Genomic DNA, 15,373 nt, shown 5'->3' with positions numbered 1-15,373 from the left:
GTCAGTGATATGTTCTTGTCTTTACCTTGTACCTTGTCTGTGTCCCTGGATCTCTACTGGTCCAGGTGGCAGATGGTCCGAGCCCTGTTCTGCGCCCAAAAGCCACCGGGTGGGAACAGAGGTCCCAATGCTGGGTTCCTGTTCCCTGGATCAGCAAGGGCAGGGGTGGGCTTTCTGTGCGCACTTGAAGAAATCTCTCTGCCTCCTGGCTGCTCAGATCTCCTACTCACCAGGCCTTAACCTTTGCAAACTGCTGGTCCAGGTGGCTGATCAGTCACCTCATTCTTAATGGTAGAGAAGTTTTCTTTTATGATTTTGCTGAATATATTCACTGGTCCTCTTAGTTGACATTCTTCAAGATCTTCTATTCCGATTATTCTTATGTTTGGTCTTCTCATTGTGCCCTGGACCTCCTGGATATTTTGGCTTAGGAGCTTTTTTGGCTTTTGCATCTTCTCTGACTGTTTTGTCTGTGTTTTCTATGTTCTCTTCGGCACCTGAGATTCTCTTTTCCATCTCTTGTAGTCTGTTGAAGATACTTGTATCTGTGACTACTGATTTCTGTTTTAGGTTTTCTACCTCCAGAGTTGTCTCTTTTAGTGTTTTATTATTCCCATTTCCATTTTAAATTCCTTCTTCAATTCCTTCATCTCTATGTTTCTATTTTGTTCTAATTCTTTGATTTCTTTGAGTGTTTTTCTTGTTTCCTCTTTAAAAGCTTCTATTTCTTTATGCTTTTCCTCCTGTTCTTGTTTAAGGATTTCTATAATCATCTTGACGTATGATATCGGGTCTGAGTCTTCTTTTTCTGGAGTGTTTGGCATTCTGCTGTTTGTTGTGATGAAAGAGCTAGGTGGTGGTGTTGCCAGGTTGTCTTCATTTCCATTGGGTAAGTTCTTTTATTTTCCTCTTGCCATCTTGTTGTCTGTGCTTATACGAGTTCTTATTGTCAGTGATTGTTTCCAGTTTCTCCTGTGTACCTGGCCTGTGTCCCTGGATCTCGGCTGTTCCCGTTGTCAAATGTCCTGAGCCTTTTTTCTGCATGCATAACCCCCTGGTTAGAAATCGAGTTTCTATGGCAGAGTTCCTGCTCCTTTGAACCAATTTGGGGGGGGGGGGCGCTTTCCCTGCACTCGGCCCAGAACCCGTGTCCTGCCTACTCTCAAGGCGGTCTGACCAGGCCTGCATCCCTGGATGTCCACTGTACCCAGTGCCAAATGGCCTGAGCTTTTGTTCCACAAGCCTGGGCCCTCTGGGTGGCAACAGAGTCCCTACAGCAAAGTTCCTGCTCACCTGAACCACTGGGGGTGGGGGGTTGGCACACTTTCTGCACGCTTGGCCCAGACCTCTCTGAGATGCAGCTACTCACAGTGTGGTCTCACTAGGCCTGTGTCCCTGGATCTCTGCTCAAAACAGAACTTTTCACACTTGCTCTGCTACACTACAGTGATAAAGCTGCAGATAGGCACCCGGATGATCCCGCCTCCTATTCTGACTGACAGATCCACCTCAAAGCCCTGATTGGCCACTGATTCTTGAGTTACATGAGCGCCTCCCTAAGGGTAGAGTGAGCATAGTGATTCCAGGTCATGGCTTCCAGTACTGTAGCAGACCTTTTCGAGAGACACAGAGGTTTGCATTTCGGTAGCAGTTGGACCTGTCTTGCAATAGCCTACAGTCTGTCTTCCCATCCAGTACTGAGAAGAACCCACCTCCTCAGCTCAGGCTGCTCAGCCGCCTGCTCCTCCCCTTCGTGAACCGTGACTCTGAACTCACTAAGTCAGGGAAACCAGATATTGTTTGAAGTCCCTTTAATTCACTCACTAGGCACCCCCCTAAAGCCTGTGAAAGTGAGATAACTCAGTCATGTATAGGCTTTATCACACTGATTACATTTGAAGGGTTTCTCTCCAGTATGTATTAATTTATATGTTTGAAGATACTGGCACCGTGCAAAGGCTTTAACACATTGATTATATTCATAACGTTTTTCTCCAGTATGAGTTCTTTTACGTAAGTACAGAGTACACTTATGTGCAAATGATGACATTCATAGGGTTTCTCTCCAGAATGTGTTCTTTCATGGATAGGAAGATACTGGTGTTGTGCAAAGGCTTTATCACATTCATTACATTTGTAGGGTTTCTCTCCAGCATCTGTTCTTTCATGTATTTGGACACTGCTGTGACATGCAAGGGCTTCACTCTGCTGAAAGCCTTCAGAGGGCTTCTCTCCAGTATAAAATCTCTCATGCTTTTGAAAGTGACTGTGATATGTGAAGGCTTTATCACACTGTGCATTTTCGTAGCGTTTCTCTCCAGCATGACTTCTTTCATGCCTGCAATGATAATTGGAAAATGTAAAAGTTTTATCACATTCATTACACTCATGGATCTTTTTAATCTGAGTGAATTAATTTTAATATTTTGGTCTAATTCTTAAGTAGAAATAGATCTTAAGGGTTTATCACATTGTTTACAATACTGGTTTTCCCTTCACTGTGGGTTGTTCTCCATCCTTAGAGATACCTGTGATGGTGACAGCATTTATTATGTGGCTCACATTTATACCAGACATTTTCTAAATGAATCTTTCCAAATATTTAAAGAAAACTACAAGAATTTACAGATTTAACACTCTATTTAAGTTCATAAATTTTCTTACACTTTGAGTCATACTGCATTTGAAAAGGGAAGGACAAAAAAATATCCACACTCAAATGCTCATAGGCATTTTCTACAGTAAAAATTTGTGGTTGTATTCCAAATGAAGTTGAAAAATAATGTGGTTAGAAACTAGCATCATATTCAGAAAGTCTTCTACAAGTGGGGAGTACCATATAACATCTAGTCCCTCAAAGAAAAGGAGATTCTCTGCTTCTCTCAATGTCCCTGTGCTCATATGGCCTGTATCCAGGAAGACTTATGATATACTTATTAAAAATTAACAAATAAAGGGTTTCCACCTTGTATTCACACAGCTTGATTTTGTTCCTCAGACATGAACTGTTGGGATTAAGGTTTCTCCCCAATAGCATTCTTCACTTTCACAAACTTCCCCTCTCACTGACCTTAGCAAATTTAGACAAGTGTATGAGCAACAGCAGCTTTCCTATGGACTATTTCCTTATTAAAAAGAAGGTTTGGACATACACATATCACCTATTCAGTGTGTGTACATTCTGCAATATCTGAGTGGTATGAAGGTGATTACCTGACCCTCTGGTCCCATGGCCTGTCACATGCTTGCTAGCCAATAGATTCAAAGGCCAATATGCTTAGCCATTGGATTTAAATTATAACCTTGCTGATGTTAGAGGCTGGTTCTTTGATATGAGGAAGGGCCAAGTGGCTGGTTGTAGATCAGAGCAGTCTCCTTTCTTATGATTTGGAGCAAACTTTCTGGACAGTCCTACTGAACAAATATATGTATCCTAGCATCCTAACCTCTAACAGGTCTGGCTGACATATGGCTTATCTGTGGGGTGTTTAGGAGGCGTTCCTCCCTCAGCTAAGTTTTACTTGGTGTTGCTAACTATCTCCTGAGGAATGGTAAATCCTTGACATCATCAACCCAACTCTTCTACTCCACAGTTTAATCCTGGAGTGCTACCCACATGAGATGCCTTTTACAGCCTCTCCAAGATTAACTGCAGATCGGTCTTACCCCTTAAGGTTAAATGACAGGGGGGTTAGTAACTTTTAGAAGAGAAATGAGGCCTCTCTGAAACTGACATCCTCCTAAGCGTGTTTCTACACACAAGTCTCTGTGCAAGATGCTCTGAGCAGATGCTGCCCTCATAGGGAAGTTATTCAGAGCCCACTGCTGGGTTCAGGGATTAACCAGGACAAAAAGGGAAGGAACAGGCAGCCACTTCTGGCCACAGCTCACAGACCCTGGGACCCCACCATACCAGCTCCCTCTGCACACGTGCTTGCTCCTTCCTTCTGTAGGCAGTGACCCTGCACTCACCACGTGCGAATTAGGAGCTCGCCAGAGCTTCCCTCACATCACTGGGTAGTAGGGCTCAGGGAAATACAACTTTTCAAACATGCTCTGCTACACCACAGTGCTGAAGCTGTAGCTAGGTAACCGGAAGATCCCGCCTCCTTTTCTGACTGACAGGTCCAGCTCACGGCCCTTCCATCCAGCACTGAGAAGAACCCACCTCCTCAGCTCAGGCTGCTCAGTCGCCTTCTCCTCTTCTTTGTGAACAGTGACCCTGCGCTCACTAATTTGGGGATACCGGAGCTTGTTTGAACTCCCTTTCCTTCACTCATTAGGCACCCCCACCACAAAGCTGTGAAAGTGTGGTTGGTTCTGTAATGTAAACCAATCTTTTCTGCGTTGTTCCCAAATTAACTTGGAAGCATCACCTGACCATCAACAAGGTAACTTCCCGGCATGCTGGGAATTGTAGTTCTTTGAGTGAACAAGCCCTTATGGGAAAGTTCAGTGGCTAAATTAATTCTTGCATAAATCCTTGCAACACGTGACCGCGGGATATTGTATCTGGGAACTTCCGAGGATTTTTCTGGCTCGGGTCCATCTCTTGGTCAGTACTTAATATTTAATAAACGATTGCTTTAAATTTGGACCGAAACAGTTGAGTTTGTTTCCTGTAAATCTCAAGAGTAACAGGGAGGCACATAAGGAGATAACTGGCCCAAATCGCCTTTTTTTCGGGATAATCGAAAGGTGGGCTGACCCACCTGATCCAGGGTCTCTGGGAAATGCATTCGAATGAACTGCAGACTTGGAGAAAAGCACTAAGCTCCTTTTGGTTTCTGGGTTCTGGTAAATGGGTACTGTGTCTGATGAACTGGGAGAACTTGATGGGTTTTACACCTCGTTCAGGAAAAAGGGAGAAGCCTATTGTCTTTTTGTTTGTTTGTTTGTTTTGTTTTTCTTTGGTTGTTTGAGTGATTTCTGGGTAACTGGGAGTTCATCCAGGGCAATCAGTTCTTTTCTAATCAGTAATTTCCATGGAAACACCCTCTGGTGCCACTGGGAGGCAGAAACTTCAGTGACCCAGCACTTAGTGACTTCACCTGTGTTCCAGTGCCTAGGCTGCCCAATAAAGCAGAGATTTGCAAAGGATACCAGGCAGTCCAGGAACTAAGAAAACTGTTTGTAACCTGCATTTTCTCTGACTGTTGTGTCAATGTTTTCTGTGGAGTCTTCTGCACCTGAGATGCTCCCTTTTATTTCTTGTATTCTGTTGTTGATGTTTGAATCTATTACTTTTGATCTCTTTCCTAGGTTTTCAATCTCCAGGGTTGTCTCCCTTGGTGATTTCTTTATTGTTTCTATTTCTAATTTAATAACCTGAATGATTTTGTTCAATTCCATTAACACTTTGTTTGTGTTTTCTTGGGATTCATTTAGGGATTTTTGTGTTTCTTCTTTAAGAACTTTGACCTTTAAGGGTATCTACCTACATTTTATTTCTTTAAGGGAATTATTCATATCCTTACTAAAGTCCTCTCTCATCATCCTGAGATATGAACATAAATCTGAATCTTGACTTTTATGATATGATGTGGTATCAAGTTCATGCTGTAGCTGAGAACTGGGTTCTGATTATGTTAAGTAGCCTTTGTTTCTGTTGCTTAGGTTTTGGAGCACACCTCTCACATCAGGTTATATCTGGTTTTATCTAGCCTTTCTCTGACAGGAACCTGACCCCTTTGTGATCCTGGTTGTATCAGATCTACTCATAGTGCAGCTGTCTCTGAACCTGTGATTCTTCTATCCCGTGATTCTGAGATCTGTGTGTTAGTTCCTGGGAGTCAAGCTGTCTCTAGGATCCCAATATTCTGCTGTAAAGAAGTTCCTGAGATTCTGTTTTATCTGATCTCCTGAGAGTAAAGCTTTCTCTGAGTATTGTAAGAGTGGGTGGGAAGCCGGAGCTCTAGGTTTTCTCAGGGCCCAGGTGGAAGTTAGAAGGGACTCATACCTCTGGCTGTGTGAGGGTTTGTGTTTCCATGGATCCTGTGGGGGTCCCAGCTATGCTGAGTGTTGGTAAATATGTTGTGGCCTCAACTGTGACGTGGAGTGTGGCAGAAGTCCAGTGATCCTGAGTGTGTTTTCTCATCTGGGAATTGAGCTTTCCTTGTGATTGTGTGTTTCTGAGCTCAGGGCGCTGGGCTATCTCTGGGTGTTGATGGAGTGGTTGCAGAGCCAGTGCCTCGGGTTTGCTCTCAGTGCATGTTCACACTGGAATGAATCTGTGCCACTGGCTGGGCACACTGGAGGCAGTCTATGAGAAAAATTGGGATTTTGCAAATATCAGTTGTTTTACCAATCCCTTCTATAACTACAGTATAATAGCAGGTTGAATTATCTACAAGCTCATTTTATTTTATTATTCTTTAATATATATTTTATAGTTCGATTGTTATTCCCCTAAATGGTTCACGGCCTGATTCTTCCACATCCCCTACCTCAATCCTTACTTCCTCTCCCATCTCCAAGAAGATATCTCTTCTCTCCAAACCTCAGACTTTCCCAATCTCTTGGGAATCAAGTCTCTAGGGGCTTAGGTGTGTCTGCTCTCACTGAGGCCAGACCAGGCGGTCCTATACTGCATATGATCAGGGGCCTCATATCAGCTGGTACATGCTTACTGGCTGTTTCAGTGTCTGAGAACTCTTGGCTGTCAAGGTTAGTTGAGACAGCAGGTCCTCGCCTAGGGACACCCTCATCCTCACCTTCTACCAATTATCCCTAATTTGAATGCAGTGGTCCCCAGCTTCTGTCCATTGTTGGATATAATATGCTTGTATTTGGGAGCAGAAAAAGCATATTTCCTCCTTAGACAATCTTGAAGAGCAGTGAAAACACAGGTAGTATTCTGTCATGTATGTATTCCTACTTGAAGCCAGTGAATGTGTTCTGATTTCATCTTTGTTGATTCTTTAGTTTATCTTATTTATTGATTGATTTGAGAGATTATTTCTATGATAAGCCAGGTCTGTCCTCGAACCTACTTTCTATGAGAGCTCATAGATTTAACAGCTATATCACCTTTTATGGAAGTTAATATGAGGGAAAATCTCCATGAAAGCAACATGATGACTAAAATTGTAATAATGATTTGAGAATTTGCAATCTCATTAAGTCCCATTTCTTGATCCTTGGTCTTAGAGAACAAGCCATTGGTGTTCTGTTCAGCAAATTTTCCCCTGTGCCTATGTGTTCTAAGGTTTCCCCCACTTTCTCTTCTAAGAATTTCAGTGTACTTGGTTTTAAGTGGAGATCTTTGATCCATTTGCACTTGAGCTTTGTACAAGGACATAGAAAAGGGTCTATTTTCAATCTTTGCATGTTGACTGCCAGTTGAGCCAACACCATTTGTTGAAGAGGCTGTCCTATTTCCATTGAATATTTTTAGCCCCTTTGTCAAAAATCAAGTGACCATATGTATGATGGTTCATTCTGGATCTTCTATTCTGATACACAAAAGAAACAAGATGTCCTTCAGTAGATGAATGGATACAGAGATTGTGGTATATTTACACAATGGAATACTACTCAGCTATCAGAAACAATGACTTTATGAAATTCGTAAGAAAATGGATGTATATAGAGAATATCATCCCAGGCACAAAAGAACAGATATAATATGCAGTCACTGATAATTAGATACTAGCCACAGAAAGCAGGCCATATGAAGCTCAAGAATAACAAAGGCCAAATAGTGAAAGTCTCAGTCCTTCTTAGGAAAAAAACAAGTGTACAGCACCCTCTCAGAGTGTGGTACACCTAGACCTTAAAACATTAATAACACAAAAGCTAGGAATATAGCATTGTGCCAATTTTGGGTATTCAAGGATCATTATGTTTAATCTATACACACCATGAAGACTCTGACTGTTTTCATGTCACATTCTGTTACATGTACTTTATGCTTATGGTAAATAGTGGGATTTCAATGCATGTTATCAAATCTCTAAAAGAATTTCCAAATGCCTTAAAAAATCTGTACATGTATCTCTCTTCATTAAATAAAGTTATAAAAAATAATTTAAGAATTTCAGTTCTCCCAGAGGACACTAAGCAAGTAAATGAGTATAAGAATTTATGAACAGTACACACAAGATAAGCAGATATGATATCTCCAGACATTACTAGAGGAACCATGAGAGGGATTCTAAACTAGATACATGCAATGAAACCCAATATGTGGAGGGTAGGTTCCAACTTTACAATTGACAGATTGTTGAAATATTTGTTCAGAAATATGATTTCTCCCTGATCTTTTGTATACAATTTCTGTCTGGTCTCACTAAAATGATGTAGATCTTGGGTGCAAAGATACATCCAAGCATCCCTGCACTAGATACCAAGATGGAGAAAATCTCCACAGCAACCATGACCTTGCCCTTGGTGCTATGGTAGACAGGAAGGAAGGTGACCCAGACACTGCAGAACACTAGCATGCTGAAGGTCAAGAACTTGGCTTCATTGAATGTGTCAGGCAGATTCTTGGCCAAGAAAGCCACAGTGAAGCTTCCAAGGGCCAGGCAGGCCAAGTATCCCAGGACAAAGTAGAATGCAGTAACTGAGCCCTTGTTGCACACAATGATGATTTGGCCATGCTCAGAGTGCTCATCAGTATCAACAAAGGGAGGAGAAACTGCTATCCAGGTTGTACACAGAATACACTGAAATAGGGAACATATGGGAATAATGTAGTTGGGAGTCCCTGATACCAGGAAGTTTCTCAACTTCCTTCCTGGGTCTGTGACTTTGAATGCCAGAATCACAGTTACTGTTTTGGCCAGAACTGTGGAAACAGCCACAGTGAATACAATGCCAAAGGTGATTTGCTGTAAGATACAGGTTACTCTGTTAGGATGGCCAATGAAGAAAAAGGAGCACAGAAAACAGCACATGAGTGACACGAGCAATAGGTAGCTGAGGATTCTGTTATTGGCCTTCACAATAGGAGTGTCATGGTGCTTCACAAAGACCCAAAGTACCAGAGCTGTGAATGCAGACAGACAGAAGGCTAGTAAGGCAAGAGCCATCCCCAAGGGGTCTTCATAGCTTAGAAAGATCACATCTTTCTGAAGGCATTTGTTGTGTTGTGTGTTGGCATAGTGGCCTTGTGGACAATTCACACACTGATCCATATCTGATGTGCAAAGGAAAGTTAGGTTAGTGCTGCTTTAGGAATTTTATCGGCAGGGTATTTCAAGTGAGGGTGTTGAGAGAAGGCTTGCAATGCTGCCTTTGATAATGAGAATACATTTGAAAGACTTGTTTCACAGTATTGTTTTAAATTTTAATTTTCATAAAAATTTAAGTGAATATCAAACAGAGCAATTCTTTATCTATTTAACTTGTTGATTGTATAATTTATTATGTTATCAGAATGCTAAGTTTTTCTAAGCTTGTGTTGGTTCTATGTTGATATCCAGAAGATTTTCAAGTAGTTTTTCACAGCAGTTTCTCACAAATTTGCAAATACTTTATCCTTCCATCTTAATCTTACAGAGAACGTGTGTTTTGTACCTAGCAGTCTCATGACTTTGTCAACTATACTATATAGTAGTTTTGGTATTTTGGGGCTCCTATATGTACATGTTGTGCATAATCTTATGAAAGACAGAAAAATAAATGTAATAGGACTAAATTATGTTTTGAAAATATTGTGACTAAAACAGGAAATATATGTAGTTTTAAAATAGGTTAATTATAGTGCTTGAGGAGGACTGCCTCAAATATCAGATTTATTTTCTAAAGTATTTCTTTGTGAAAATGTAATCCCCCATTAGGTTGAAAAGAGTCAGGGTGTAAGTTAAGGAACTAGGTATGTGTGTTTTTTGTTTGTTTGTTTTGTTTTTTTTTTGTATCTTTTTGGCAGAGTTTTATTAATGCTCTCTCTCTCTCTCTCTCTCTCTCTCTATATATATATATATATATATATATATATATATATATATATATATGTATATGTATATATATATATATATACATATATAATTTAAAACATTATATATTTTATACTTCATTTGCTTTTAGTTGACTTCATTTTTTCAGTGTGATGCAAGAGGAATATATCTTTGCAGGATTTATCAGAGCAGCAAACACTCACTTGTCTCATTAGAAATTTCATTTACACCACAAGGGCTGCAAAGAAAACAGCAGGCTGCCATTCCCTCCTTCCATATTCTTTTTGATCCAGGACTACAATCTGCACTGCACACAGAGGAGGGCATCTGAAAATGAAATTAGACAGATGTGGATAATGAGTTTTAGCTGTTTCTATATGTTTTATATTAGCACATTAGTTTGTCAATAAGATTATTTCATGTACAGTAACTGGGAGAGTTCACCTTGTCTGTTTAATGACCACATGAATATTGGAGATATACTCAAGAAATGCTGGATAGTTTCTGAACACCTACTAACTCAGGAAAAAGAGCTGATAGTGAGCTGTGTGCAAAATCTACAGAGATTACAACCTGATGTTTTTAGGTTAATTATTTTCAATTTGGCACTAAGTATTGTGAACAGACCGGACTTTGAAACATTTTCCCATCCAACACTACCTGTCCTCATAACTTTGAAGCATTCTCTTAATTGGTAGTTGATAAGGGGATGCCTTATTCACTGTGGCCAGTAGAACCAGTAAGTAGTGTTCTATTAACATCTATGCTTTAGTGCTTGTGTCTAGATATGCACCCTTGTGTTTCATGACTATAAGCCATTTGACAAATCACCTATTCCTCCTCATATTGCTCATGACCAAAGTTTACTTAAAGCAACATAGTAGCAAGTTACTCTCTGAAAACATTCAAAATTGAAAAATATGCCCCTAAATCACAGGTAAAAAGTATTATCTGGAATAAATTAGCATTACAAATTATGAACATATAACCTAGGGATGGTTTGGATTCACAATATATGGCAGACTACTATGAGAGAAATAGAGATTTTCAGACCTCTGCCTCTAAAGTGCTTGGATACAAACATGAACCAACAAAACTACCTGACTTTTATCTCTGATGCTCATGGATAATAATATTCTCTGTATGTATTATAAATAGTAATGTCGAATGAGTTATAAAAAAACACTGGCATAACACTATGTCTTCCTGATGTTCTATTACTTGTTTTATTGTGTTTCTCTAACTCTGAACAAACTAGTATTGGGATTGTAAAAAGCTTCAAACCGAAAATATCCAGGACAAATGAGATCAAAAGTAAAAATAATATGTATAGAATAGAGCAAGGATTCTGAAGCCCATGAAGTACAAGTGGTTTTATGTCTCAGTGCAAGTGGTCCTGTGTCTCTACCAGGAGCTCTGAGAGGTGTGCATGCAAGCTTGGAGGACAGAAAATGCTGACCCTGTGCTACAGCTCTCTGTACAGAGACCACACTGGAAAAAAGCTGGTCTCCTAATTATGCCACACACCTGAAAGAGCAAGGAAGACCACCACTACAGCTCTAATGGACACATCTGGAGACCTCAGGACACAGTAACTGAAGGAACCATCTGGAAAGGATCCTTCTGGTTTCTGTCCATGCCTGGAGCTAACCTGTACTACAGCTCTCTGTACTCAGACTCAACTAGGAGAAACCTGGTCTCTCAAGAGTGCTAACACATCTGAAAACACAGGAAAGACCACTTCTGCTCAAATTTCTGGCCCAAGAAGAACCCACATGGACCCTAAGGACACAGGAACCAAGGAGCATTCTGGGACAGGTTTCTTCTGGTTTCAATTTTCACTCGAAGCTGACCCTGTAATACAGCTCTCTGTACTCAGATCCTGCTGGGAGGGAGCTGGACTCCCAGGAGTGCTGACACACCTCAGAGCACAGGTAAGACCACAATGTCTGCTCTGAGAGACCTGCCTGGAACCTTCAGAACAGAGGAATCAAAAGGCATTTTGGGACAGATTTCCATCACTTTTACTATGTGCACTGAAGTGAACCTGTGCCTCAGTTCTCTTTACCCAGAACCTGTTGGGAGAGAAAAGGTCCTGCAGTAGTGATGACACGCAGGAGTATAAAGGGACAAGCTACTGTCAGAATCAGCTAGACCAGTTAACAGCAGAGGTGAATAGATGGTGTGAAGCAAGTCAAAGAACCTAAGCCACAGAAAACTAGGCAAACAGAATCATCACAACCCCGTTTCCCACAGCACAGCAAGTCCTGGATACCCTAATACACCAGGAAAGCCAGACTCTGATTTAAAATCACAACTCGTGATGATGTTAGAGGAGTTTTAGAAGGCCATAAATAACTCCCTTAAAGAAATACAGAAATACACAGTTAAGCAGTTCGAAGCCCTTGAAGAGAAAACACTCTCATACACACACACACGCACACACACACACACACACATGCACACCCACACATACACACAAGACCACAAATCCCACAGAGAATACAGGGAAAAGAACTACCAACCAGGTGAAGAAAGTGAGGAAAACCATACAGGATATAAAAATGAAAATAGAAACAATAAAGATATTACAAAGGGAGACAGCCCTGGATTTAGAAAACCTAGGAAAGAGATCAAGAGTCATGGAGAGAAGCATCACCAAAAGAATACAGGAGATTGAAGAAAGAATCTCAGGAGCAGAATATACCATAGAAAACATTGACACAGCAGTCAAAGAAAATATTAAATGCAACATGGTTCTAACCCAAGGTACCTAGGAAATCCAGAACACAAATAGAAAATCAAACCCAAGGATAATAAATATAGAAGAGAGTGAAGGTGCCCAACTAAATGGCCAGTAAATATATTAAAAAATATTACAGAAAAAAAACTTCTCTAATCTAAAAAGAAGAGATGCACACAAACATAAAAGAAACCTAAAGAACTCCAAAATGATTCGACCCAAAAATAAATTGTCCCCTTCCCATAACAGTCAAAACACAAAATGCACAAAACAAAGAAAGAATATTTAAAGCATTAAGGGAAACAAGTCAAGTAACTCATGAATGCAGACCTATCAGAATTACACTAACTCTCCAACAGAGACTATGAAAGCTGGAAGATACTGAGAATATGTCATACAGATCCTAAAAGAATACAAAGTTCAGCCCAGGCAACTATCTCCTGCAAAACTCTCAAATAAAATAGATGAAGAAAGGAAGGAGAGGGCAGTGTGACTGCTATCAAGACTCAGGGCTTGCCTGCACAAAGCTGAGCCCAAAGAGAAGCTTGCAAGAGCTCTCCAACCTGAACCCATGGAGACAGATTGGAGTCACTGCAGTCCAAACTCATTACCTATCTACAAAGAGCCAAACACTCAGAAGCAATTTTCTTCCTGAGCCCATGGGCCCTCAGAAACACATGAGAGAGAGGCTCCAGTAAGTGACAACAAGATCACCTAAAATCACAAAGAACCAAATGTCAAGACAAAAGCAAAATAGCCTAAGCAATTGAAGCCATATAACTTGAAGCAATCCCACTGAAGTCAGGTACTAGACATGTCTGCCCACTCTCACACTAACTATTCAGTATAGTACTGGTAGTTCTGGCCAGAGCAATTAGACAAGAAAAAGAAATCAAAGGGATTCTCACTGGAAAGGAAGAGGACAAAATATCCGTATTTGCAAAATATTTCATTGTATACTTAATTTTTTCCCAAAAATTTTACCAGATAACTTTTAAAACTGGCAAACAACTTCCATAAAATTAACTCAAGCAAATTAACCTCCTTCCTCTTCTAAGAGATAAACAGGCTGAGAAATGAATTAGGGAACTGACACTTTTCACAATAGCCACAAAGAATATAAAATTCCTTGGGGTTACCCTAACCAAGCAAGTGAAGGATCTGTATGACAAGAACTTCAAGTCTGAGAAGAAAGAAATTGAAGAATTGGGTAGAGACAGTGATTAGGAGGGAGTGCACCTTTGTGAAGGCATATGGAGGGGAAGGTAGATGTGAGTCGGGCTGTATAAAGATATAACATCTCAAATGTAAATAGAGTATCTAATGAAACAAAAAAGAAATAAAAACATTTTATAAAAAAACCAGATTCATGCAATATCTTTCAAAAATCCAGGCATACAAAAAATAACAGTTGGAAAACACCAACACAAGGAGAGAAACTATACCCTAGAATAGGCAAGAAAGTGCCTTCTTTCAACTAGCACAAAAGAAGACAGCCATACAAACACAACTCCACCTCTAGCAATATAAATTAACAAAAATAACAATCTTTGGTCCCTAATATCCCTCAATATCAATGGATTCAATTCCATAATAAAGGACATAGACCAACAGACTGGACAGGTGAAAAGCACCCAGCATTTTTCTGCATACAGGATACACACCTCCATGACAAACACAGACACTACCTCAGAGTAAAATGGTATAAAACAATTTTCCAAACAAATGGTCTCGAGAAACAACTTGAAGTAAACATTCTAATATCAAATACAATTGACTTTCAACCAAAAGATATCAAAAAAAGATAAGGAAGAAAATTGTGTACTCATCAAAGAGAAATTCACCAAGATGAACTCTCATTTCTGACATTTATGTTTCAAATTTTAGGGCACCTATATTCATATAAAAAATCTTACTTAAACTCAAAACACATTTCACATCACACAGTACTGTGGGAGACTTTCACACCCTTCTATCATCAATAGACTGAACATGGAAACAGAAACTAAACAGAGACATAGTGAAATTAACAGAAGTTATGAACAAAATGGATTTAATACACACACACACACACACACACACACACACACACAAACAAATATGTATACGGTATATACATATATACACTTTTATCCTAAAACAAAAGAAAATATCTTCTTCTTACCACATCATGGTTCCTTCTTTAAAACTGAACATACAATCGGTCACAAAACAGGCCTCAACATATAAAAAATTTTTAAATAGTTCTCTATGAAGTTGTTGATTTGCAAGTTGAATTTTAATACAACAGCTTTCTATTGAAATTCATTTTGTTTTAGAACAAATAATAATTTATTTCAAAAAATTCCATTGTGAGAAATGTGATAAACATATATTGCATAAAAATATTTAAAATCACACATAAAGAATGAAATAACTTTCAAACTGGTAAGAAAAGAATTCCTTTCTGGATATTCTTGGAAAATAAATTAATTCTGTGTTCTGTGGTGTTTTATACTTAATGGATTTGAAAATGTTGAACCATACTTGCATTCCTGGAATAAATTCTTTCTTTGCTCAGAGACTTGTGTTTATGTTCTATGTTCTGTTTCTATGGTATGTGTTTTTGTCAGGATGATTCTTACATAATCATCAAAGTTATTGTTCTCTAATTTCCCTTATTCTCTGTTATTATACATTATATTTTCCCACTCTTTTATAAAGAGAAATTTTTCTCTTGTATGTGATT

At 39.6% G+C, this 15,373-nt stretch overlaps 2 protein-coding genes across 5 annotated transcripts in view; one reads left to right on the top strand and one right to left on the bottom strand.

Moving 5' to 3' along the window:
- Window positions 1–15,373, top strand: part of LOC308413593 (vomeronasal type-2 receptor 116-like) — a gene marked incomplete at both ends in the record, with an annotated part of 711,488 nt that overhangs the window by 281,696 nt on the left and 414,419 nt on the right. The gene's annotated exons all lie outside the window — the stretch shown is intronic.
- The window catches only part of LOC308413774 (vomeronasal type-2 receptor 116-like), a gene marked incomplete at both ends in the record, with an annotated part of 49,359 nt that continues 42,223 nt past the window's right edge, over window positions 8,238–15,373 (bottom strand). For 2 of the 4 annotated variants that reach the window (XM_080908819.1, XM_080908818.1), the window contains 2 exons: window positions 8,238–9,142; window positions 10,106–10,229. In XM_080908819.1, coding sequence (XP_080764945.1) covers window positions 8,238–9,142; window positions 10,106–10,229 — 1,029 coding nt within the window. The remainder of the gene's footprint in view (window positions 9,143–10,105; window positions 10,230–15,373) is intronic. The other 2 variants (XM_080908821.1, XM_080908822.1) reach the window with 1 other exon arrangement.

The sequence above is a fragment of the Micromys minutus genome (genome assembly GCF_963924665.1).
Source record: "Micromys minutus genome assembly, chromosome: 32".
Taxonomy (NCBI): Eukaryota; Metazoa; Chordata; class Mammalia; order Rodentia; family Muridae; genus Micromys; species Micromys minutus.
The sequence above is the reverse complement of the archived record's forward strand: the minus strand, read 5'-3'. Positions and strand labels throughout refer to the sequence as shown.